General features: G+C 43.5%; 1 protein-coding gene across 1 annotated transcript in view; it reads right to left on the bottom strand.

Annotated features, from left to right (window-relative positions):
* ITPR2 (inositol 1,4,5-trisphosphate receptor type 2) overlaps window positions 1-27,544 on the bottom strand; it is a 227,947-nt gene that overhangs the window by 187,901 nt on the left and 12,502 nt on the right. Inside the window, 1 exon segment of the mRNA XM_075343322.1 lies at window positions 9,763-9,833. Coding sequence (XP_075199437.1) covers window positions 9,763-9,833 — 71 coding nt within the window.

Below are 27,544 nucleotides of genomic sequence, written 5' to 3'. Positions count from 1 at the left end.
TTTTATACACAGTTTTTGGAGAAGAAACAGAGGAAACTCTACACATACTCCACCCCCCCCCCAAAAAAAAATGCAAAACTTTTATTCTTTTTGGAGAGGAAACTGAGCGGAAACTCTCCAAATCCTCAAAACGTTTTAAAAACTTGGGGCTCCCACTCATTGGCCATGCACACACGCAGTTTTTGGAGAAAAATACAGAGGAAACTCTTCAAATCCTCCTCAAAAAATGCAAGACTTCTCAAAAACTGTCACTGGCTATGGGCACACAGTCTTTGGAGAAGAACCTGACAAAAAATCATCCTCCGAATCTCAAAAAACTCCTCAAACTTTTTAGGTTTCCGCTGAATGTTTGCTCTAAAAACTCTTTGAAAAACTCTGTGCAACTTTTTAAAAGGAGGATTTGGAGAGTTTCAGCTATAAAACCTAAGACGACCTCAGCGTGCACACAGTCAGCTACTGCTGCAAAAACCCAGCAAAAACAGGAGCAGCCATTTTTTTCTATCCCCAGACAATCCCTTTAATTGGGACACAAGAGCGTGCCTCCATGGCCTGTACGCCCCAGAGATTTTCTGGCATGGTCTTGATGCATCCCTTTAATTTCTGCCTGTGTACAGTAACTCGCGTAACCTTGCAGAGTTCGGCTGCCCTTGTGCCGCCGCCGCCGCCCGGGAGTAATTAGCGGTTGTTATTATCCAGCGACCAAAACAAACACAGCAGCGCCGGCTCACGTGTCTGTGCGGGTAATGGCTCAGCACAGCCAGGGACTTTTCTTCCTGCTACAAGGACAATTACTGGTTTGTTTTGCTGCCGTACTAAACTCAGGACCGAGAGTTGGCTGCTTGTGGTCGTGGCTCGCACAGGTGCACGGGCGCCAGATCTGACAAGTCACCCGCCATTGTCCGGGAAGAAATGTAATATATTATTTTTGGGTATATTAATAGGAATTAAAGGGGCATTCTGTACCTATGTGACATCCTATAGAGTAAGGGGCTGACATATCTGGAGAAGGGGCTGTATATATACACACAGCTTGTTAGGCAGTATACTTATTTTGGCACTTTAAGTCATCTCCTTTCTGGACATTTTTTACAGATTTCAGAAAACCCCTTTAAATTTTTTGTACACCCCAGAAAACCCATGTGAGATAGGGAAGTCCCCCTGACCTGAAATCTGAAGATTAAGGTGGTTACAAAGAGCGTCTTTAAATCTGGAGGACCCGACATGTCATTACAGCCCACTGATATGAATGTGTTTTGTGTCTAATACCGCATTTCGCCAGCGGTGTCGCTGCAGGGAAACTGAGCACTTGCTTCCAATTTCTGTAGGAGATTTCAGCTGATCGCTGGGGTTCTCGGCGATGGGACGACCTGCGATCTGAATCATTTTTAAGGGGCATTTTAATGGGCTATTTTAACATAAGTGCATGAAAAAAGTGAAAAATTCCTTTAAGTAGACAGTTTTTCAATATGGCACCAATAAAAAGTGATCATATGGCATCTAGGAATTTTATTTAACCGTTTAGTAGCACATATAAAGCTGCAGTCACTAAGGATCGCTCGATCATCCAGTTTACATTATCGGGTAAACCTAGGTTACCAGTAACTGTCACGTCTGTGCCGTTATTTGTCCCAGAGTCGCGTCACTTTCCTCAGGAAGAAAGTCAGGATACAATGAAGTATTAGGGAACAGGAAAAGGCATTTCCTCTTTAGGACAAAAAAATAAATTTAAAGGGAAAGTGACTAGGGAATTTAGGGTTACAGATCCGTTAAAGGGGTGGTTTACCTGATATAATCCCTCACTTTATTCCTTATCCACCTGCCCCAATTCCTTTAATATCAGTGGAATTCCTAAGGATAAATCGATCACAAGATGATCAGCGGGAAAGAACTGTTGCATTTCTCTGCAGTGACGCCGCTGGTGGAAAGGGGAATTACACAAGGGTCATAAAAAAAAAAAAGGTCGTCTACGTATCGACTGGACGTGGCGAGGGAGACGCTCTTTCCAGAATAGTGTGGGATCTCTGGTATCAGAGGTCCGGGTGACGTCCTGGTCTGGCAGAACTTCTGGGACAAGACGTTATATACACAGGACTCTATCTATTGTGTTAGTGAAAAGTGGCGGCCAATAATAATATATTATAATTCACTGAATAATCCATAAAGAAGAAGAATGAGACCGCACCAATGCTGATATCTTTTTCCGGAGATTCTTTATTCCATACACAAAGTTAAAAGGTGTGTAGTAGTAGGCAGGTGGAGTAGACCTGGATGCGGCCCCTCACTGCGGACGACGGCCGTTTCGCCAGTGATTAGGCTTCGTCGGTGGACCCGACGAAGCCTAATCACAGGCGAAACGGCCGTCGTCCGCAGTGAGGGGCCGCATCCAGGTCTCCTCCACCTGCCTACTACTACACACCTTTTAACTTTGTGTATGGAATAAAGAATCTCCGGAAAAAGATATCAGCATTGGTGCGGTCTCATTCTTCTTCTTTATGGATGATTGGAACTGACTGTTTCTATTTGGACCTGCACGCTGATCCGGTTTTTACCAAGGACGACTGGTGCTGTATTCCTTCCCCTCCAGTGAGCCCAGGTGTAACAAGCATATACGGGTAGTGCAGGACTGCGCTCTTCTTTGGATCTAATTCACTGAATAAACTCCAGGTCTGAATGCAGCGGCACTCGTATCTGCCACGGATCCAGATAAAAGACATTTCCAGTAAATAAAGTCTGGCTCTCTTTATCGCACCTTCTAGATCTCCTTAAAGGGGCGGCTCTGGGAAATGTTCCTATAACTGGTTCCAGCTGTGATCAGCGGCTCCAGCATTGCTAAAATGTACATCCTATTGTATCCACTATATTTCTTCCTCCATGCTTTACACTGCAGTCATGCTAAGAAAACATTCCTACAAATAAGGGAAACATTGTTTTGCCTAACAGTATGATAAAAGGCTCCAGCTTAATAAGTATTGCCTGGTCACATCATGACTTGTCATTGGCTCAGGATGCTGCGCTGTCTGTCCCCCATGCTTTACACTGCAGCTATTCTAATTGATTCAATAATATTTCTACTTTTTAAGCTATCATCAATGACTCCCAGTATAAATGCATTCATCCTGGGTTATCATTACCTAGGATACTGCACTATCTTTCCCCCATGCTTTACACTGCAGTCTTACAAGAAGTGTTCATCGGACGGTTAGGGGAAAAAAAATCAATTATCTTTCATATCAAAATCAATTATATTATATATAGCTTAGCTATATCATCTATCGGTGTCTCCTGTCTCTTGGGATGCTCTCTATCTCCCCCATGCTGTACACTGCAGCCATTCTAGTTGATTCAACTCTTTATATAGAATATTTCTACTTATTTTTTTTAGCTATGATCAATGACTCCCAGAATAAATACATTCATCCTGTATCATAATTAACCTAGGATACTATGCTATCTTTCCCCCATGCTTTACACTGCAGCCTTACAAGAAGTGTTCATTGGACTGATTAGCTTTGCTCAATTAGGGAACAATTATCAGTGACTTCAGCTTAGCTATATTGTCTATTGGTGTATCCTGTCTCATGTAATGCTCTATCTCTCCCCCATGCTTTACACTGCAGCCATTCCAGTTGATACAACTGTTTAAAAAGAAAAAAAAAACTGCATTTCTACCTTTATTTTAGCTATGATCATTAACATCAGTATAAATGCATTCATCCTGGATTATTATTAGCCCAGGCTACTACTCCGCATTTCCCTCTTGCTTTACACTGCAGCCTTTACAGGAACTGTTCCTTGGACTGTTAAGCTCTGCTCCACTAAATCAATCATCAGTGACTTTAGCTGAGCTATAATATTGTCTATTGGTATCTGCTGTCTCATGGGATAATCTATCTCTCCCCCATGCTTTACACTGCAGCCCTTACAAGAATTTTTTCTTAGACTGTTTAGCTCGGCTTTATTAGAAATAAAATCTATGATTAGCGACTTTAGCTCAGCTGCATTGTCTCCTGTCTCATGGGATGCGACTCTATCTGTCCCCCATGCTTTACACTGCAGGTATCATAGGATTTTGTTTTTACAGAATCCACTATTACTTTTGCCCTCAGCTCCTATGATCAGAGACCCCGGCTGATCTGCATTGTTAATCAGAGTCTAAACTAAACTTTCATACTAAAAAAAACAATGAGACAGATACCCAGCGGAAAAAATTACCGGTTACCGGTGCCCATTAGGGTTACAGGCTTTCCACCTGTGGCCATCGGACCCCCTGAGTGCCTGCGACGGTCCACTTTTTTTTCACTTGCACTCTATAATCCTGAGTGACAGGAATTAGGGATCCATTTTCCGAACCTGTCGGATCTATTTACTCGTCCAAAGCCGACAGAGAAGAACAATGTAAACAGCGCACACAATGGATTCCCGACGACTGTGACCCCGCATCCGAAGGTGACACATGAGCGAGAGGAAAACACACAAAGGATTAAACTCCATGAACTAAGAAATGGAAGAAAAGAGGCGCTCAACCCGGGGCCGCCGCCGGCAGGACGAAAACCAACGCAGACGGCGGCCTGAAGTCACAGTCGCCAAATAATCTGTACAAATCCATTGAGAAATCTGTTAGGATGGAAAAAGAAAGAAATAAGAAGTAAAATAATATAGCTGCATAAATATAGACACCCTATAACATCTCTAATTGGCGATCTTTGCCCGCTCCTCCTTTCATAAGCCCCACAGCCTGTGTACAGCGCCCTCTACAGGTCACTACATATTACTTGGATTCAGGTCAGGGCTGATTTGGAGGTCACCTAGGGTCGCTGTCATGCAGAAAAGTGAAAATTCCTCATCTTCAGCTTTTTAGCATAGGCCTGAATTGAAGGATTTCATGTAAAATGGGCTGATTTTTGGAACTGTCCATAATTCCCTCCACCATGACTAAAGACCCAGTTCAGACTGCCAAAAAACATCCCCAGAGCACAATGCTGCCTCCACCATGCCTCACTGTCGGGAGGGAGATCTAATGGTAATGGGTAGTGATAATTTTATACCTTTTGGAATTATGGACAAAAGTGCCACCTTGGTCTTATCAGACATAATACGTTTCACCAAAGGTTGTTTTGGCAGACCTGATATAGGTTTTGGCAAAACAGACAGACTTGGATGTTTTCATTTGTAAGAAAAGGCTTCCATCTTGCCGACCTCATAGGCTGTACAAATGAAGAATACTGGAGAATGTTGGCACATGCAGTACACTACCAATACTGGCAAACATTCCTGCAGCTTCTTTCTTTAATGTTCCCAGTAGCAGCCAGAAATTCCTGTAGCTTCTTCAATGTTCCCAGTAGAGGCCAGAAATTCCTGCAGCTCCTTTAATGTTCCTGTAGGCCTGTGTTGACCAATTTTCTCTTGTCTTTTCAACATTTTAGAAGGATGTTCATTACTATGTAAAGTCATTTTTTATACATAAGTTCTGCCACCTAATGACACCTTCATAGTAGTCCATGGTAGAACGAATGCCTAGGAGATTTTTTTTTTTGCACCCTTCTGCTCACTGATAACTTTCATCAATGAGATTTCTTGGCTTTGTTGTCAGCTGTTTATGACCACGACTTCTGCTATACCATACAACTAAAAAAAATGTCAGGAAAATCCTACTACAACAGCAGCACTTTCTATGGGGTTAATCTGAATCGCTGTAAATGACGGCTGCTGAGCTCTGACCATTATATAATAAGAAGTTAGATTGGTGGATCCTGAACATAAGAACATTCCAAATTTTAGGAGGGTGTACAGACTTATGCAACTAAGTTATTTTAGTTTTATTCCCCCTTTAACGATTTTAGGTTTTTCTTCAATGGATTTGTACATTTATGGGGGGCAGTAAAGGTGGAAAATGATTTGAAATTATTCTTCTTCGAAGGATTTTCTGACATAAACTTGCCATTTTAGCAAGGAGGTGTAGACTTTAACCATTGTATTTGTACTGATCCTGAGTTACCTCATGTATTAAACTCCAGAGCTGCACTCACTATTCTGCTGGTGCAGTCACTGTGTACATACATTACATTACTAATCCTGAGTTACCTCCTGTATTACACTCCAGAGCTGCACTCACTATTCTGCTGGTGCAGTCACTGTGTACATACATTACATTACTGATCCTGAGTTACCTCCTGTATTATACTCCAGAGCTGCACTCACTATTCTGCTGGTGCAGTCACTGTGTACATACATTACAGTACTGATCCGGAGTTGCCTCCTGTATTATACTCCAGAGCTGCACTCACTATTCTGCTGGTGCAGTCACTGTATACATACATTACATTACTGATCCTGAGTTACCTCCTGTATTATACTCCAGAGCTGCACTCACTATTCTGCTGGTGCAGTCACTGTGTACATACATTACATTACTGATCCTGAGTTACCTCCTGTATTATACTCCAGAGCTGCACTCACTATTCTGATGGTGCAGTCACTGTGTACATACATTACATTACTGATCCGGAGTTACCTCCTGTATTATACTCCAGAGCTGCACTCACTATTCTGCTGGTGCAATCACTGTGTACATACATTACATTACTGATCCTGAGTTACCTCCTGTATTATACTCCAGAGCTGCACTCACTATTCTGCTGGTGCAGTCACTGTGTACATACATTACTGATCCTGAGGTACCTCCTGTATTATACTCCAGAGCTGCACTCACTATTCTGCTGGTGCAGTCACTGTGTACATACATTACATTACTGATTCTGAGTTACCTCCTGTATTATCCTCCAGAGCTGCACTCACTATTCTGCTGGTGCAGTCACTGTGTACATACATTACATTACTGATCCGGAGTTACCTCCTGTATTATACTCCAGAGCTGCACTCACTATTCTGCTGGTGCAATCACTGTGTACATACATTACATTACTGATCCTGAGTTACCTCCTGTATTATACTCCAGAGCTGCACTCACTATTCTGCTGGTGCAGTCACTGTGTACATACATTACTGATCCTGAGGTACCTCCTGTATTATACTCCAGAGCTGCACTCATTATTCTGCTGGTGCAGTCACTGTGTACATACATTACATTACTGATTCTGAGTTACCTCCTGTATTATCCTCCAGAGCTGCACTCACTATTCTGCTGGTGCAGTCACTGTGTACATACATTACATTACTGATCCTGAATTATATGCTGGTTGCTACCTCCATGATGGGGGCTCTGCTGATTGTTGCTGATGGAGTGGGATGTGTAAGGTTGTGCGCCAGCGTGCAGGAACTCGCTTGCCAACAATTATCTAGAATTCCGTGAAAGGCAATAAATGATTCCAGGATAAGAAATTGTGAGGGGTGGAGAATATGATTGTGTCTGGGGTGTGAAAAGGGTTCAGGGTTCAAACAGCTACTGACAATGTAAATTAAAAAAAAAAAATGCATTTTCCCTTTATGTTTTTTGTTGTTATTTTAGAACACCATGTTGCTATGGATAATGCATCCAGTTTATGTCCATATAAACAGCATATTAGTATGTGCACCCCTCCCCCATCATAGCACATAGTGAAGACAAGTATGACAGGAGCTGCGCTGAGAGTTACTGCTCAGAGCACAAACCTGATAGATGAGGAGTCAGTCATCCGTAGTCATAACTGACAGCACCGAACAAACATGGAAACCGTTCATTTACAAACATTCTTGTATCCATGACGATCAAACAACGGTCAAATAAAGTGCAATGTTACCAGCTCTCATGCTAAAGAATGCAGGTGTATGGTAACACAGATCGGGAAGTGGCAGTATTACATATAATCAATAGAGGGCAGTATTATAGTAGTTATATTCTTGTATATAGGGGCAGTATTATAGTAGTTATATTCTTGTACATAGGGGGCAGTATTATAGTAGTTATATTCTTGTACATAGGGGGCAGTATTATAGTAGTTATATTCTTGTACATAGGGGCAGTATTATAGTAGTTATATTCTTGTACATAGGAGCAGTATTATAGTAGTTATATTCTTGTACATAGGGGCAGTATTATAGTAGTTATATTCTTGTACATAGGGGCAGTATTATAGTAGTTATATTCTTGTACATAGGGGCAGTATTATAGTAGTTATATTCTTGTATATAGGGGCAGTATTATAGTAGTTATATTCTTGTACATAGAGGGCAGTATTATAGTAGTTATATTCTTGTATATAGGGGCAGTATTATAGTAGTTATATTCTTGTATATAGGGGCAGTATTATAGTAGTTATATTCTTGTACATAGGGGGCAGTATTATAGTAGTTATATTCTTGTACATAGGGGCAGTATTATAGTAGTTATATTCTTGTACATAGGGGCAGTATTATAGTAGTTATATTCTTGTATATAGGGGCAGTATTATAGTAGTTATATTCTTGTACATAGAGGGCAGTATTATAGTAGTTATATTCTTGTATATAGGGGCAGTATTATAGTAGTTATATTCTTGTATATAGGGGCAGTATTATAGTAGATATATTCTTGTATATAGGGGGCAGTATTATAGTAGTTATATTCTTGTACATAGGAGCAGTATTATAGTAGTTATATTCCTGTACATAGGGGCAGTATTATAGTAGTTATATTCTTGTACATAGGGGGCAGTATTATAGTAGTTATATTCCTGTACATAGGGGCAGTATTATAGTAGTTATATTCTTGTATATAGGAGCAGTATTATAGTAGTTATATTCCTGTACATAGGGGCAGTATTATAGTAGTTATATTCCTGTACATAGGGAGCAGAATTATAGTAGTTATATTCTTGTACATAGGGAGCAGTATTATAGTAGTTATATTCTTGTACATAGGGAGCAGTATTATAGTAGTTATATTCTTGTACATAGAGGGCAGTATTATAGTAGTTATATTCTTGTACATAGGGAGCAGTATTATAGTAGTTATATTCTTGTACATAGAGGGCAGTATTATAGTAGTTATATTCCTGTACATAGGGGCAGTATTATAGTAGTTATATTCTTGTATATAGGAGCAGTATTATAGTAGTTATATTCCTGTACATAGGGGGCAGTATTGTAGTAGTTATATTCTTGCACATAGGGGCAGTATTATAGTAGTTATATTCTTGTACATAGGGGCAGTATTATAGTAGTTATATTCTTGTACATAGGGAGCAGTATTATAGTAGTTATATTCTTGTACATAGAGGGCAGTATTATAGTAGTTATATTCTTGTACATAGGGGCAGTATTATAGTAGTTATATTCTTGTACATAGGAGCTGTATTATAGTAGTTATATTCTTGTACATAGGGGGCAGTATTATAGTAGTTATATTCTTGTACATAGGGGGCAGTATTATAGTAGTTATATTCTTGTACATAGGAGCTGTATTATAGTAGTTATATTCTTGTACATAGGAGCTGTATTATAGTAGTTATATTCTTGTACATAGGGGGCAGTATTATAGTAGTTATATTCTTGTACATAGGGGCAGTATTATAGTAGTTATATTCTTGTACATAGGAGCAGTATTATAGTAGTTATATTCTTGTACATAGGGGCAGTATTATAGTAGTTATATTCTTGTACATAGGGGCAGTATTATAGTAGTTATATTCTTGTACATAGGAGCAGTATTATAGTAGTTATATTCTTGTACATAGGGGCAGTATTATAGTAGTTATATTCTTGTTCATAGGGGCAGTATTATAGCAGTTATATTCTTGTACATAGGGGCAGTATTATAGTAGTTATTTAAGACACAAGCATTCTTACCTCTGAACTTTTTGGGTGGATTGGCCAGATCTCCAGCTTCTGGATGGACCACACATCTGTCATCCACCAATCTGTAGAAAGACAAACACAACTTGATATATACTTGTAAGGTTCAGCAACCCCGCAAATATTTACAAAGCGAAGGATGAGGAGCCATGGCTAATGTAAGGACTGTATGGCTAAACACAGCGCAGGGCTCTGGGGTTAGAGACCGTTAGTAGTGATGAGTGCGCAGTACCATGCTCGGATGGGTGCGACTCGAGCACCTGAGTGTGATGGGGAACTCAAGCATTTTTCTGGGAAATCCTTTGGCTGAAACTGTAAGGGGACACTGGGAGTTGGAGTGGAAGTCAGTGCTACGGCTGGATTATTGGGGGGGCACTAGGAAAGGTAATGAAGGTAAGTGGTGTGGGTCAAATTATAGGGGGGCACTGGCAAAAGCACTGCAGATCAGTACAGTGGTGGGCACTATAATGGGGTACTGAAGATAGGCTGGCTACAAGTGTAGGGGGCACTGGGAGGGGCAATGAATTTCAGCGCTGTGGCTGGATTTGTAGGGGGGAAGTCAGAGAATCACTGACGGTCAGGGATGTAGGTGGGATTATAACGGGGGGCATTAGGAGGGGACAATGAAAGTCACAGCTATGATTAGAATTGCAGGGGGCATTTGGAGGGTCACTGAAGGTCAGCACGTGACAAGGCAATAAGGCTGGCAAAGAGTGTCATCTGATTATACAGAAAATCTTCAGCTGGATATACACCATGGCCACGTGTAATGGCGGCCACCTCCGCTGACCCAAGGTGACGTGCCCACTGACCACCAGCTGCATGTGGCAGCCACAACATGGACGCCCACCCTCATAATCCAGCATGGGTATTAATGTCTGATAATCTGGAATACATATTCATTTTGCGTCTCTTGGACACTGGATGAAAGGAATTTTAATTTTTGCTTCTAGATTAGGGATTTTTGAGTATTGGTCAAAAGCGCGGCTATAAATAAATAAAATGTCCAAGCAGCGACATGCGGAGAGGACGCCATGAAGTGCCGCCAGCGTCCGCCGACTCGCCAGACCGCCTAAATCACATCAGATGAGGAGTTTCACACAGGAAGCAAGAAGGAAATGGCAGTTGTGGTCTGATACATACAGAACGGGTGTCAGATATTCCACAGAGACCCTGACAGAAAAAAGGCGCAAATATATGTCACCACCGAGGTGTGAGGTACAGAGCGCCTGGTGGTCATTTTGTGTTGGTCATGGACTGGTTACTAAGGAGAATTGGAGTGGTTGCCTATGGTAAGCAGAGTCCACCTCACATTTTTTTGGTTGCCGTAGTTGACTGATTTATTTTTACTAAATATCTTTCACAGTCCTACAAAACATGGAGACGGCCAGGTAACACGGTCACAGAAAATAATGGTCTGATGGTGAGGCGGCGCGGCTGCCGTCTTCTTTTTTCCACTTCCTTTCAAGCGCAGAAAGTTCTGGTTACGGAACCAATCTACAATGAGACATCTGTTTCCTGTTACTCCGGAGAGGCCAAGGGCTCTGGTGAAGAAACCGCGGCTCCTGGACTCATTTTATAGCCTTACTGCAGCTCGGCCACCACAGATCGCATCAGAAAGACAAACAAAATGGCTGCATTCATAGTGCCCCCTCATGACACTTGTGCCTTCATAGTGCCCTCTCATGGTACTTGTGCCTTCATAGTGCCCCCTCATGATACTTGTGCCTTTATAGTGCCCCCTCATGATACTTGTGCCTTCATAGTGCCCCCTCATGATACTTGTGCCTTCATAGTTCCCCCTCATGATACTTGTGCCTTCATAGTGCCCCCTCATGATACTTGTGCCTTCATAGTGCCCCCTCATGATACTTGTGCCTTCATAGTGCCCCCTCATGATACTTGTGCCTTCATAGTGCCCCCTCATGATGCTTATGCCTTCATAGTGCCCCCTCATGATACTTATGCCTTCATAGTGCCCCCTCATGATACTTATGCCTTCATAGTGCCCTCTCATGACACTTATGCCCCCACAGTGCCCCCTCATGATAATTGTGCTCTCAAAAGTGCCCCCTCATGATACTTATGCCCTTTTAGTGCCCCATACTTATGCCCTCATATTGCCCCCCCTCACAGTAGTGGATGATCTTAATGCCATTCATGTAGTATGGATGCCCACTACGAGTCCCTTACACACAAATGCTGCCACTAGTGATGCCCTTTGAATGCCTTACCACTCAGAATTAGTTTCCATGATAAATGGAGCTTGGTTTTTAGAGTTCACACAAGGGGAATGGTGGAGCAGGGATGTTCCTCCTCCACCATTAGCTTCAACAGTTTTTGCGCCGGGAGGATGTAACCATCGTCAGAACAGCAGGTCTCATGGGACAGCGCGAAGTTTGGAGACCTGGCGATGGCAGCTTTACAATGTCGGGGGATGACACAAAGCAGCCATTTTTTATTTTGACCTGATCGCCAGGAAGCTGAGCTGCAGTACCATTCACAGCCTGCGGACAAGTGTGGCGCTGTTTATATATTAAAGTAGCCATGTTTTTCTAATCCCTTTAAGTACACAAGGAATTGGCGGAGTCGCCACATGAAAAGCGACTTGATAAGCGCCCAACACGCCACAATGGATGGAGTTTATACAACCGGCCGCATTGTGTGAAGAACACGCACTTAATATGACTTTATAAACATGATAAGAATCCTTTTACCGCTCTCGTTTGCTGGATTTTAATTCTTCTACATATTTACCTACATGTTTTATTACTCTGAGTCACCTCTACTAATGGCCACAATTTCTGGCTTCAACTGCTCTTCCACTTTGGGACTACTTGGCACAAAATATTAGGGAATTGCTATATAAGTAATTTCCTGATATAATGTTACCATCAGATTTACTCCTGGATAATCAGACCGAGGGATTCTCCACTAAAAAGTCCATCAGTGATATTTTAAGTGGGAGGAGCTTCCATTGCACTCACTATTGCCCCCTGCTGGACGGCAGAAGGGCGGTGACAACTACTCTGACCACATTTTTGACTCCTAAACACAGTTGTCACTCACCAAAGTCATTGAAACCTTGACATAAGATATTTTAGGTGTGTCCTTTTGTCATTAGTGGATTTGTTAGATAATATCCTTTTTTCCCCCCGAGAGCAAAAACGCAGAAGTTAGACCGGAGGTGACACATCACAGCTGCAGAATGCACGTCCATCATCTAAGGGTTTTTTTTTCTTTTAAAGAAAAAAATGAAATCCAATAGAAAAAAGACATACTGGAAAGATCCATCTACTTACAATTTGGACTAAACATGTAAAAAAAAAAATAGTTAGGGTCTGTGCACATGTTGCATTTTTGTTGCTTTTTCCCCCGGGCAGTTTTGTCACAAAAACTGAAGCATTTCCTACTAAATGAAATGAGTGAATGAGATTCCAGAGCTCTCACGCACACGATGCTTAGATTTTCTTTCTGGATTTGCAGCAGTGTGTCAATACTGCAGCATTTCTGTGCAGATTTCACCCATACTAATGAGGGGGGCAACATTTACAACAAAAAAAAACGCATGTTGAAAACGTGTATTTTATGCAATGATTTTCCTGCCAAAACATCAAGATTTTCAACAGAGAAAGAGAGGGAGGAAAGGAAGAGTAGAAAGAGAAGGGAGAGAGGTGAGGAAGGATAGGAGAGAGAAGGGAGAGAGAGAAGGGAAAGGGGAGGGAGAAGGGAAAGGAGAGAGGACAGAGAGGTGAGAGGAGAGAGGGGAGAAGAGGGGGGATAGGGAGAGGGGAGAGTGAGGAGGGGAAGGAGAGAGAAGGGAAATGAGAGAGATGACAGAGAGGTGAAAGGGGAGGGAGAGGAGGTGAGAGGAGAGAGGGGAGAAGAGGGGTGATAGAGAGAGGGGAGAGAGGTGAGGAAGAACAGGGGAGAGAAGGGAGAGAGAGAGGAGGGTGAGGGGAGAGAGAAGGGAAGGGAGAGAGAAGGGAAAGGAGAGAGGACAGAGAGGTGAGAGGAGAGAGGGGAGAAGAGGGGGGATAGAGATGATAGAGAGGTGAGAGGGGAGGGAGAGGAGGTGAGAGGAGAGAGGGGAGAAGAGGGGGGATAGAAAGAGGGGAGAGTGAGGATGGAGAGGAGAGAGAAGGGAAAGGAGAGAGAGAATAGAGAGGAGAGAAGAGGGAGAGGAGGTGAGAGGAGAGAGGGGAGAAGAGGGGGGATAGAAAAAGGAGAGAGTGAGGATGGAGATTAGAGAAGGTGAGAGGAGAGGAGAAGAAAGCAAAGAGGGGGAGGAAGAGGAGGGTGATGAGGTGAGAGGAGAGAGGGGAGAAGAGGGAGAGAGAGGAGGGAGCGGCGAAAAGAGAGAGAGGACAGACAGAAGGTGAGAGAGATAAAGAGAGGGGAGAGGAAAGAGGAGGTTGGAGGAGAGAGAAAAAGGAGAGAAAGAGAGGAGAGCAAGTCCACTTTTGTTAGGAGGTGTTGGTCAGTTTTTTGTAGATAGATACCTTATAGTACCCCATATTTTAGTGTTATACAGCGGTATCACAGCCATACGGAGAATCATACAATGTACAGCACAGGGCCCCATAACGCCTAAAAGAAGTGCTGCCACACAGTGCTGACATAACAGCGCCATACACACAGTGATATAATATCAGCAATATGGGTTTATATTGCTAATGTACCGGCCCAGTGGAGGCCAGAAGGGCGCTCTCAGGTGAATGCAGCACACTGGGCGGACGACGTGCCCCCCAAATATGACCTACACGCCCCATATATCCCGAGTTAATGATAAACCCTCGGATTAGAACATACAAGGGACCCGGACAAGGTTATCCCACTTCTGCTTTTCAGTCTCATTACTTCCCTCTAGGAGTTTTGAATATATGTATAATATTTGGGCTTTAACCCCTCGGTAGCCACTTCTTGTTTGTTATAAAGAAGTGGGGGATGGGCCCAGAGATGACTGGTTGTTCAGGATTCTAGAAAAGCTGGGTGACAGTACCGTGTCGGTTGTCCCTCTGCTTTCCAGAGATCAGATATAACATTGTGTGTGACTCCGCCAGCATTACATACCCACCATTACTGCCCCAGGCCTCTGAACCTGAAAAGGTTAATGTGAAGCCCGGCAGGAACTCTGCTATCTGAGATGAAGAATGCTTCCTGCTGAGATAAAACTCTGCTATTTTGCTTATCTTGGTGAATGCAGCAGTTCCTGAATATATACAGAGCTGCTAATGCTGCACACAATGGCCCAGGGTGGAGAGACTGAGGGTTGTAGTCCCTGGATACTGCTCCTGGGGTCTGAGCATCAAATAGGCAATACATACTTATGTGATCTGCATCTTTAAGGGTTAATGAGTGATTTCAAAGAGTGTTTATGAGTCTGGAGGACCCGACATATTGCTTCACTACATAGAATAAACATTCATTTCAAAAGGAAAAGTGTAATGCATCATTTCCCCACTGGTGGCGCTGCAGCAAAATGTAACAGTTACATTCTCAGTCTGGGGGACCCGACAATTTACACAGGCATCTCACTGATTCCTATAGGAAATGTGTAACAATAATTCCTTTAGGTGGCGCTACAGTGAAATCAAATACTCACAACCAGTGGCTATAAAGAGTGTACGAGTCTGGAGGTCTGTGCACTACATACACTAATCAGTCATTTCAATAGGAACACTGTAATTCCTCAATTCTCCTGTGGAGGCGCTGCAGGCATATTAAACAGCTGCTTACAATGGCTATAAAGAGTGTACTTCATTTCATATTATAGTAATAACTCAATTATTACGATATAAACTGTGTAATACATCTTTTGCCCTGTAGAGGCGCTGCAGGGATATTGAACGCTGGCATCCAGTGGCAACAAAGAGAGTCTGACCTTTCAAGTCTATGCATTACACAGGCAGATCGCTGATTTCAACAAGAACTGTGTAATACCTCATTTCCCCAGTGGTGGCGCTGCAGGGAAACAGAGCACTTGAACCCAGGTGCCTTTAAATGAGCGTCCCTCGATCTGGAGCCCATTGATTTCAATAGGAAGTGTAATGCTTTCATTCCTCCTGAGGTGGCGCTGTGGGGAATGCTCGCAGACAGTGACTGTAAAGAGTCTAGAAGATCCAGCACATGTAACTAGTCATTAATTCCAATGGGAACTATTACTTCTTTTCCCCTGTGGAGGCGCTGCAGGAAAATAAAACACTTTCTATCTGTGAATACAAAGAGCGTCTCACAGTCTGGAGGACTTAGTAGATCTCTGTGTTATGTAGACTAACCATCCATCCCCCCCGTGGTCCCCACATGGCTTCTCATAAGCCAGATCAGACACTCATACTTTGCACTGACGAGGGGCAATCACCCCGAAACACAGTGTCTGCAAATTGGGATTCTGATCTGGCATAAATCCTAGGTCATATGAAAAGCCTTGTTTAAAAGGGCCACTTTTGACCTGTAGGATTGCTACTTCCAATAAATGGCGCTATTGCTTGTCTCCTTTCCTGGAGAAACAATTTGAATAGGAAAAGTGTAATACTTCTTTTCCCCTGCGGAGGTGCTCTAAGAAAACTAAACAGTTACTACAGATGGACTCAGGAGGACCCAACACATTCTCAATGATTCCAATAGAAAATGTGCAGCTCCTCATTCCTCCTGTGGTGGCGCTGCAGGAAGCATCAACACCAGCTGCCATACAACTACAAAAAGCGTCTATCAGCCTGGAGGACCCGGACTGTCTTTGAAGTAAATAGACAGTCAATGTGTTCCAATAAGATCTGTGTAATACCTCATTTTCCCTGTGGTATCACTGCAGGAAACATGAACCCTTCTTGACAGGTTTCTCCACCAATTGGGCCATTTATATCACATATACAGATAAATGTTATACGACTGAAATCTTACACCCGAGCAAGAACTGCCACAAACAACTTGTGTTTTGGAGGAATCAAATGTGTAATTCCTCATAGCTCCTGCGGTGGCGCTGCAGGAAAAGGGAACAGCAACTAATTTTTTGGAGGAACAGACAGTGTAATTTCTTATAGCTCCTGCGGGGGCGCTGCAGGAGAAAGGAACAGCAACTCATTTTTTGAAGGAACCGATAGTCTAATTCCTCACATCTCCTGCGGGGGCGCTGTAGGAAAAGGAACCAGCAACTCATATTTTGGTGGAACTGATAGTGTAATTCCTCATAGCTCCTGCGGGGGCGCGGTAGGAAATGTGAACAGCAACTCGTTGTTATAGAGGAACTGATAGTGTAATTCCTCATAGATCCTGCAGGGGCGCTGTAGGGAAAGTGAACAGCAACTTGTTGTTTTGGAGAAATCAAATGTGTAATTCCTCATAGATCCTGTGGGGGCGCTGTAGGAAAAGGGAACAACAACTCATTTTTTGGAGAAATCAAATATGTAATTCCTCACATCTTCTGCGGGGGTGCTACAGCAAAAGGGAAGACAAAGTCGATCATCCTGTGAGAATGGGTATAATTAGCAAATTTCCAGTATAACATTAGCAGGATTTCTCCTGAGGGTCTGAGCTTTTCCCATAGGAGCCGATGTCCCTGCGATATACGTTTCCCTTTGGGTGGAGTTCACAGTAATCGCACTTTCCGCAGATAAGACGTTGCAGCTCGTGGTGTGTCCGGAGCCGCGCGCCCTCCTGGGTGTGTGAGTGGTGACGCCTTGTTGTGTCCTTGTTTGTACAGAGACGCGCCCAAGAAGAAATAATATTGCTGCAAGCCGAGATTTCAGGCGGAGTGATGTGGCCGGGACAGGCCCCGGAGGCGACTATAGAGGTGGCGGGATAAGAATAGACCTATATATATATTCACATCAACATAACTAGCACCCAAAAGAGAGAAAACATGGCGGCGCCAAGTGATTGGTCAAAATGGAACACGACGTGCTGAACCCCAAGTTTCCTTTATGTGCTTTCGCCCTCATTTTTCCGACACATGGCTCTAAGAGATGTCCTTTTGAATTACACTATATAAAATAATGAAAAAAGTGCAGTGAAACCTTGAAAAAGAGCAATTCTGCCATTACTTTTTCATCGATGAGTCCGTATAACTGCTTGTTTTTTGCATGGCGTTCAATATGTGAACAGTGACCGTGTAATACCTCAATTCCCCAGTGGTGGCGCTGCAGGGGATTTCACTATTTGTTGCCAGTGGCTACAAAGAGGGTCCTCCAGTCTCAAGGACCAGGAATTTTGACACATAGAAAAGTAATTGATTTGTAATAGAAACGGTGTAATACCATAATTCACCTGTGGAGGCGCTGCAGGAAAACTAAACATTCACAGCCCGCAGCAGAAGGTGTCTAAATATGTAGCACATGGTCCATCAATGTCTTACTATTTTCGGTATGCACCCACCTATCTCCCCCCCCCTTCCTCCCTGCGATGTTATCACAGAGAAATACAAGCAAACAAACCATTGACAACTGTCGGCAGAGGCATCTAAACAGTTAAACAGCAGTGATCGGAGCTAGCTCTGGTCTCTGTAGGTGCAGGCTGTATAGTACAGCCATGAATGAAGGGGACCCAGCTCCTGAGCCCGTATGACCCAGATTGGGTCCCTCTTATATAAGTGGGTACCCAGGATCCTTAATCCGGTGGCATGACCCACCATGGAAGACTCGGTCCTTCCATGTATTACACAGGAAAGGCCGCCTGGTTGTAACAGTACCTCTCCTCGACTGCGGCATAGGCCCAAACGTGAAGCCTCTGTCCCCCCTCACATAACAGGCGCCATTTATATAACCCAGGTCTTCTTATATTGTCGTTAAGCACTTGGGAGCCCTCAGGCACCAGGGCCCGGACACCATTGCTGCCCACACACAACCTACAGCAAACGCCCGGTAATAGTTGCCGCCGGCAACAAGACTTTTCTATGACAAGCATTCTGGCTCCTGAGGCCTACACAGGCCCAAATCCCGGCTCCTCACATGCAACTGCGGTTGTCATGGCGATTCCTTGGCCGTTCACCTCCTCTTAATTCACACATAATTAATTGCGTTGTTTTGTTTCTTCTCCGCTTCCTGCTGACTGAATGCGCCAAGTCAGTGCGCACAACAGCGGCCTGCTACACAAAGGAGATACGACCAGCACAGCTCCGAGGACGGGAGAAAGTATACAGCATATCCAGGACCAGAGCAATCACTGACTGTGTCCGGTACTCCGCCAATAGAAGCCAGTTCTGCCATGTCATGTGTCTCTGTATACATTGAGCTCCCCCTAGTGGTGGCTGCAGACAGGATCTCATCATGTATCTCTGTATACAGGGAGCTCCCCCTAGTGGTGACTGCAGACAGGATCTCATCATGTATCTCTGTATACAGGGAGCTCCCCCTAGTGGTGGCTGCAGACATGATCTTATCATGTATCTCTGTATACAGGGAGCTCCCCCTAGTGGTGGCTGCAGACAGGATCTTATCATGTATCTCTGAATACAGGGAGCTCCCCCTAGTGGTGGCTGCAGACAGGATCTTATCATGTATCTCTGTATACAGGGAGCTCCCCCTAGTGGTGGCTGCAGACAGGGTCTTATCATGTATCTCTGTATACAGGAAGCTCCCCCTAGTGGTGGCTGCAGACAGGATCTTATCATATATCTCTGTATACAGGGAGCTCCCCCTAGTGGTGACTGCAGACAGGATCTTATCATGTATCTCTGTATACAGGGAGCTCCCCCTAGTGGTGGCTGCAGACAGGATCTTATCATGTATCTCTGTATACAGGAAGCTCCCCCTAGTGGTGGCTGCAGACAGGATCTTATCATATATCTCTGTATACAGGGAGCTCCCCCTAGTGGTGACTGCAGACAGGATCTTATCATGTGTCTCTGTATACAGGGAGCTCTCCCTAGTGGTGACTATAGACAGGATCTTATCATGTATCTCTGTATACAGGGAGCTCCCCCTAGTGGTGGCTGCAGACAGGATCATATCATGTATCTCTGTATACAGGGAGCTCCCCCTAGTGGTGGCTGCAGACAGGATCTTATTATGTATCGCTTTATACAGGAAGCTCCCCCTAGTGGTGGCTGCAGACAGGATCTTATCATATATCTCTGTATACAGGGAGCTCCCCCTAGTGGTGACTGCAGACAGGATCTTATCATGTATCTCTGTATACAGGGAGCTCCCCCTAGTGGTGGCTGCAGACAGGATCTTATTATGTATCGCTGTATACAGGAAGCTCCCCCTAGTGGTGGCTGCAGACAGGATCTTATCATATATCTCTGTATACAGGGAGCTCCCCCTAGTGGTGGCTACAGACAGCATCTTATCATGTATCTCTCTATACAGCGAGCTCCCTCTAGTGGTGACTGCAGACAGGATCTTATGTATCTCTGTATACAGGGAGCTCCCCCTAGTGGTGACTGCAGACAGGATCTTATGTATCTCTGTATACAGGGAGCTCCCCCTAGTGGTGACTGCAGACAGCATCTTATCATGTATCTCTGTATACAGGGAGCTCCCCCTAGTGGTGGCTGCAGGCAGGATCTTATGTACCTCTGTATAAAGGGAGCTCCCCCTAGTGGTGGCTGCAGACAGGATCTTTTGTATCTCTGTATAAAGGGAGCTCCCCCTAGTGGTGGCTGCAGACAGGATCTTATGTATCTCTGTATACAGGGAGCTCCCCCTAGTGGTGGCTGCAGACAGGATCTTATCATGTATCTCTATATACCGGGAGCTCCCCCTAGTGGTGGCTGCAGACAGGATCTTATGTATCTCTGTATACAGCGAGGTCCCTCTAGTGGTGGCTGCAGACAGGATCTTATCATGTACCTCTGTATACAGGGAGCTCCCCCTAGTGGAGGCTGCAGACAGGATCTTATCATGTATCTCTGTATACAGGGAGCTCCCCCTAGTGGTGGCTGCAGACAGGATCTTATCATGCATCTCTGTATACAGGGAGCTCCCCCTAGTGGTGGCTGCAGACAGGATCTTATCATGTATCTCTGTATACAGGGAGCTCCCCCTAGTGGTGGCTGCAGACAGGATCTTATGTATCTCTGTATACAGGGAGCTCCCCCTAGTGGTGACTGCAGACAGGATCTTATGTATCTCTGTATACAGGGAGCTCCCTCTAGTGGTGACTGCAGACAGGATCTTATGTATCTCTGTATACAGGGAGCTCCCCCTAGTGGTGACTGCAGACAGGATCTTATGTACCTCTGTATAAAGGGAGCTCCCCCTAGTGGTGGCTGCAGACAGGATCTTATGTATCTCTGTATACAGGGAGCTCCCCCTAGTGGTGGCTGCAGACAGGATCTTATCATGTATCTCTATATACCGGGAGTTTGCCCTAGTGGTGGCTGCAGACAGGATCTTATCATGTATCTCTATATACCGGGAGCTCCCCCTAGTGGTGGCTACAGACAGGATCTTATGTATCTCTGTATACAGCGAGGTCCCTCTAGTGGTGGCTGCAGACAGGATCTTATCATGTACCTCTGTATACAGGGAGCTCCCCCTAGTGGAGGCTGCAGACAGGATCTTATCATGTATCTCTGTATACAGGGAGCTCCCCCCTAGTGGTGGCTGCAGACAGGATCTTATCATGTATCTCTATATACAGGGAGCTCCCCCTAGTGGTGGCTGCAGACAGTATCCTATGTATCTCTGTATACAGGGAGCTCCCCCTAGTGGTGGCTGCAGACAGGATATTATCACGTATATCTGTATACAGGGAGCTCCTTCTAGTAGTGGCTGCAGGCAGAATCTTATTATAATACTGCCATATAGTGTGATTGTTCTCTAAAATGCTTGCTATACAGTGTTTAAATTGAATCGGTCGCCACGTTTTTTCCACGTAATCTGAGAGTAGCATAACATAGGCGCAGAAATACTGATTTCAGTGGTGTGTCACATACTGGGCTGCCTTGTGTAGCTGTGATAAAATCACTGTTTAATCAGCAGAAGGTTATCATTACAGGACTACCTGGTGTGCTGCAGGTAGTCCAGCATATTCATGACTCTAACTGCTACATCTGCAGCAGAGAAAACATGGAGTTTCTGTAAATGACAAAAAAATCTTCAGTAAGTGAAACATTGCTGGAATCAGGTCCTCTGCTCTACATTATACTGTTGTCAGATGGGGGAGGAAAAGTATCTGGTGACAGATTCCCTTTAATGGGAAGACCTTTAGACTGAGTCACATGTTGCGCAGGTCCCTCAGGCATCTGGCTGCACAGAACACATAGGAGCATGCATATGCAGTATATAGTGTGGGTACTAGATGGCAGCACACAGGCTGTCAGTATATGGAACTCTCTCATTGAAACTGTCAACATATAGATTACAGTTAGGTCCAGAAATATTTGGACAGTGACACAAGTTTTGTTATTTTAGCTGTTTACAAAAACATGTTCAGAAATACAATTCTATATATAATATGGGCTGAAAGTGCACACTCCCAGCTGCAATATGAGAGTTTTCACATCCAAATCGGAGAAAGGGTTTAGGAATCATAGCTCTGTAATGCATAGCCTCCTCTTTTTCAAGGGACCAAAAGTAATTGGACAAGGGACTCTAAGGGCTGCAATTAACTCTGAAGGCGTCTCCCTCGTTAACCTGTAATCAATGAAGTAGTTAAAAGGTCTGGGGTTGATTACAGGTGTGTGGTTTTGCATTTGGAAGCTGTTGCTGGGACCAGACAACATGCGGTCTAAGGAACTCTCAATTGAGGTGAAGCAGAACATCCTGAGGCTGAAAAAAAAGAAAAAATCCATCATAGAGATAGCAGACATGCTTGGAGTAGCAAAATCAACAGTCGGGTACATTCTGAGAAAAAAGGAATTGACTGGTGAGCTTGGGAACTCAAAAAGGCCTGGGTGTCCACAGATGACAACAGTGGTGGATGATCGCCGCATACTTTCTTTGGTGAAGAAGAACCCGTTCACAACATCAACTGAAGTCCAGAACACTCTCAGTGAAGTAGGTGTATCTGTCTCTAAGTCAACAGTAAAGAGAAGACTCCATGAAAGTAAATACAAAGGGTTCACATCTAGATGCAAACCATTCATCAATTCCAAAAATAGACAGGCCAGAGTTACATTTGCTGAAAAACACCTCATGAAGCCAGCTCAGTTCTGGAAAAGTATTCTATGGACAGATGAGACAAAGATCAACCTGTACCAGAATGATGGGAAGAAAAAAGTTTGGAGAAGAAAGGGAACGGCACATGATCCAAGGCACACCACATCCTCTGTAAAACATGGTGGAGGCAACGTGATGGCATGGGCATGCATGGCTTTCAATGGCACTGGGTCACTTGTGTTTATTGATGACATAACAGCAGACAAGAGTAGCCGGATGAATTCTGAAGTGTACCGGGATATACTTTCAGCCCAGATTCAGCCAAATGCCGCAAAGTTGATCGGACGGCGCTTCATAGTACAGATGGACAATGACCCCAAGCATACAGCCAAAGCTACCCAGGAGTTCATGAGTGCAAAAAAGTGGAACATTCTGCAATGGCCAAGTCAATCACCAGATCTTAACCCAATTGAGCATGCATTTCACTTGCTCAAATCCAGACTTAAGACGGAAAGACCCAGAAACAAGCAAGACCTGAAGGCTGCGGCTGTAAAGGCCTGGCAAAGCATTAAGAAGGAGGAAACCCAGCATTTGGTGATGTCCATGGGTTCCAGACTTAAGGCAGTGATTGCCTCCAAAGGATTCGCAACAAAATATTGAAAATAAAAATATTTTGTTTGGGTTTGGTTTATTTATCCAATTACTTTTGACCTCCTAAAATGTGGAGTGTTTGTAAAGAAATGTGTACAATTCCTACAATTTCTATCAGATATTTTTGTTCAAACCTTCAAATTAAACGTTACAATCTGCACTTGAATTCTGTTGTAGAGGTTTCATTTCAAATCCAATGTGGTGGCATGCAGAGCCCAACTCGCCAAAATTGTGTCACTGGCCAAAGATTTCTGGACCTAACTGTATATTCATTACAAAAAATCTGGACAATGCAGTCCTGTCACCCTGCGGACCAGCGGAGGGAACGCCACTGCCACGGCCGGCACACGGCTGACAGGTAGCGCTCGCTGCAGATCCGCACCTGTGCACATTGTTTGCATTGCTGGCAGCAGGAAACTGTCAAGGTGCAGAAGAGTAACGGGTACAAGACGTCCCCAATGCTGCCCGCAGACACGGAGCCACGTACAGTACACAGCGAGTAACAGCAGCGCTCATCCACACTTCTGCTCTAACTGGAAACAAAGGTTATATGGGAGCTGGTCACTGAATATACACACATAGGATCAGTACAGGATCAGTAATGTAATGTATGCACACAGTGACTGCACCAGCAGAATAGTGAGTGCAGCTCTGGAGGATAATACAGGAGGTAACTCAGGATCAGTAATGTAATGTATGTACACAGTGACTGCACCAGCAGAATAGTGAGCACAGCTCTGGAGTATAATACAGGAGGTAACTCAGGATCAGTAATGTAATGTATGCACACAGTGACTGCACCAGCAGAATAGTGAGTGCAGCTCTGCAGTATAATACAGGAGGTAACTCAGGATCAGTAATGTAATGTATGTACACAGTGACTGCACCAGCAGAATAGTGAGCACAGCTCTGGAGTATAATACAGGAGGTAACTCAGGATCAGTAATGTAATGTATGCACACAGTGACTGCACCAGCAGAATAGTGAGTGCAGCTCTGCAGTATAATACAGGAGGTAACTCAGGATCAGTAATGTAATGTATGTACACAGTGACTGCACCAGCAGAATAGTGAGCACAGCTCTGGAGTATAATACAGGAGGTAACACAGGATCAGTAATGTAATGTATGTACACAGTGACTGCACCAGCAGACTAGTGAGTGCAGCTCTGGAGGATAATACAGGAGGTAACTCAGGATCAGTAATGTAATGTATGTACACAGTGACTGCACCAGCAGAATAGTGAGTGCAGCTCTGGAGTATAATACAGGAGGTAACACAGGATCAATAATGTATGTACACAGTGACTGCACCAGCAGAATAGTGAGTGCAGCTCTGGAGTATAATACAGGAGGTAACACAGGATCAGTAATGTAATGTATGTACACAGTGACTGCACCAGCAGACTAGTGAGTGCAGCTCTGGAGGATAATACAGGAGGTAACTCAGGATCAGTAATGTAATGTATGTACACAGTGACTGCACCAGCAGAATAGTGAGTGCAGCTCTGGAGTATAATACAGGAGGTAACACAGGATCAATAATGTATGTACACAGTGACTGCACCAGCAGAATAGTGAGTGCAGCTCTGGAGTATAATACAGGAGGTAACACAGGATCAGTAATGTAATGTATGTACACAGTGACTGCACCAGCATAATAGTGAGTGCAGCTCTGGAGTATAATACAGGAGGTAACTCCGGATCAATAATGTATGTACACAGTGACTGCACCAGCAGAATAGTGAGTGCAGCTCTGGAGTATAATACAGGAGGTAACTCAGGATCAGTAATGTAATGTATGTACACAGTGACTGCACCAGCAGACTAGTGAGTGCAGCTCTGGAGGATAATACAGGAGGTAACTCAGGATCAGTAATGTATGTACACAGTGACTGCACCAGCAGAATAGTGAGTGCAGCTCTGGAGTATAATACAGGAGGTAACTCAGGATCAGTAATGTAATGTATGTACACAGTGACTGCACCAGCAGAAGAGTGAGTGCAGCTCTGGAGTATAATACAGGAGGTAACTCAGGATCAGTAATGTAATGTATGTACACTGTGACTGCACCAGGAGAATAGTGAGTGCAGCTCTGGAGGATAATACAGGAGGTAACTCAGGATCAGTAATGTAATGTATGTACACAGTGACTGCACCAGCAGAATAGTGAGTGCAGCTCTGGAGGATAATACAGGAGGTAACTCAGGATCAGTAATGTAATGTATGTACACAGTGACTGCACCAGCAGACTAGTGAGTGCAGCTCTGGAGGATAATACAGGAGGTAACTCAGGATCAGTAATGTATGTACACAGTGACTGCACCAGCAGAATAGTGAGTGCAGCTCTGGAGTATAATACAGGAGGTAACTCAGGATCAGTAATGTAATGTATGTACACAGTGACTGCACCAGCAGAAGAGTGAGTGCAGCTCTGGAGTATAATACAGGAGGTAACTCAGGATCAGTAATGTAATGTATGTACACTGTGACTGCACCAGGAGAATAGTGAGTGCAGCTCTGGAGGATAATACAGGAGGTAACTCAGGATCAGTAATGTAATGTATGTACACAGTGACTGCACCAGCAGAATAGTGAGTGCAGCTCTGGAGGATAATACAGGAGGTAACTCAGGATCAGTAATGTAATGTATGTACACAGTGACTGCTCCAGCAGAATAGTGAGTGCAGCTCTGGAGGATAATACAGGAGGTAACTCAGGATCAGTAATGTAATGTATGTACACTGTGACATCTATGATTTTTAATTTGTCCAATCCAAGGCAAAAACATTACATTAACACTAGAACTACTGGACTCGTGACACCTATATAGAAATACATAGTGCAAAGTAGTCAAAATGACTACCTCAGTAGTTCTAGTGTTAATCTGGTCACAGAAATAAATTCGAGCCAATGAGAAAGATCAGAGAGTTGTATGCAACATACCAGTACGAGGCGCTGGTTCAGGAACCTTCTAGTTATAACCTTATACATGGAGGACAAGAAATGGGGACGCTACATACATGTGGCATATGTAATAGGTATGATTTGTTGATTGTTTTATGCTCATTTAAAAAGTGCAATCATTAATTGATTCATGTACACAGGTCTCTGTAACCACCGACTAACAAGTGATCCAGAAGACAGTGTACAAGCAACACTGCCCGAGGCAAGAAACAAGCGTGACATACCGATCACATTACAATTCGTCATGTTATCTTTATCCTGAAGAAATGTCCCACATTCTTAAACATAGGGGCAGTATTATAGTAGTTATATTCTTGTACATAGGGGCAGTATTATAGTAGTTATATTCTTGTACATAGGAGCAGTATTATAGTAGTTATATTCTTGTACATAGGGGGCAGTATTATAGTAGTTATATTCTTGTACATAGGGGCAGTATTATAGTAGTTATATTCTTGTACATAGGGGGCAGTATTATAGTAGTTATATTCTTGTATATAGGAGCAGTATTATTGTAGTTATATTCTTGTACATCGGGGCAGTATTATAGTAGTTATATTCTTGTACATAGGGGCAGTATTATAGTAGTTATATTCTTGTACATAGGAGCAGTATTATAGTAGTTATATTCTTGTATATAGGGGCAGTATTATAGTAGTTATATTCTTGTACATAGGGGGCAGTATTATAGTATATTCTTGTACATAGGAGCAGTATTATAGTAGTTATATTCTTGTACATAGGGGGCAGTATTATAGTAGTTATATTCTTGTACATAGGGGGCAGTATTATAGTATATTCTTGTACATAGGAGCAGTATTATAGTAGTTATATTCTTGTACATAGGGGGCAGTATTATAGTATATTCTTGTACATAGGAACAGTATTATAGTAGTTATATGCTTGTACATAGGGGCAGTATTATAGTAGTTATATTCCTGTATATAGGGGCAGTATTATAGTAGTTATATTCCTGTATATAGGGGCAGTATTATAGTAGTTATATTCCTGTATATAGGGGCAGTATTATAGTAGTTATATTCTTGTATATAGGAGCAGTATTATAGTAGTTATATTCTTGTACATAGGGGGCAGTATTATAGTAGTTATATTCCTGTAC

Source organism: Anomaloglossus baeobatrachus, chromosome 4 (assembly GCF_048569485.1).
Source record: "Anomaloglossus baeobatrachus isolate aAnoBae1 chromosome 4, aAnoBae1.hap1, whole genome shotgun sequence".
Lineage (NCBI taxonomy): Eukaryota > Metazoa > Chordata > Amphibia > Anura > Aromobatidae > Anomaloglossus > Anomaloglossus baeobatrachus.
This window is presented reverse-complemented; position numbering and strand designations above follow the sequence as displayed.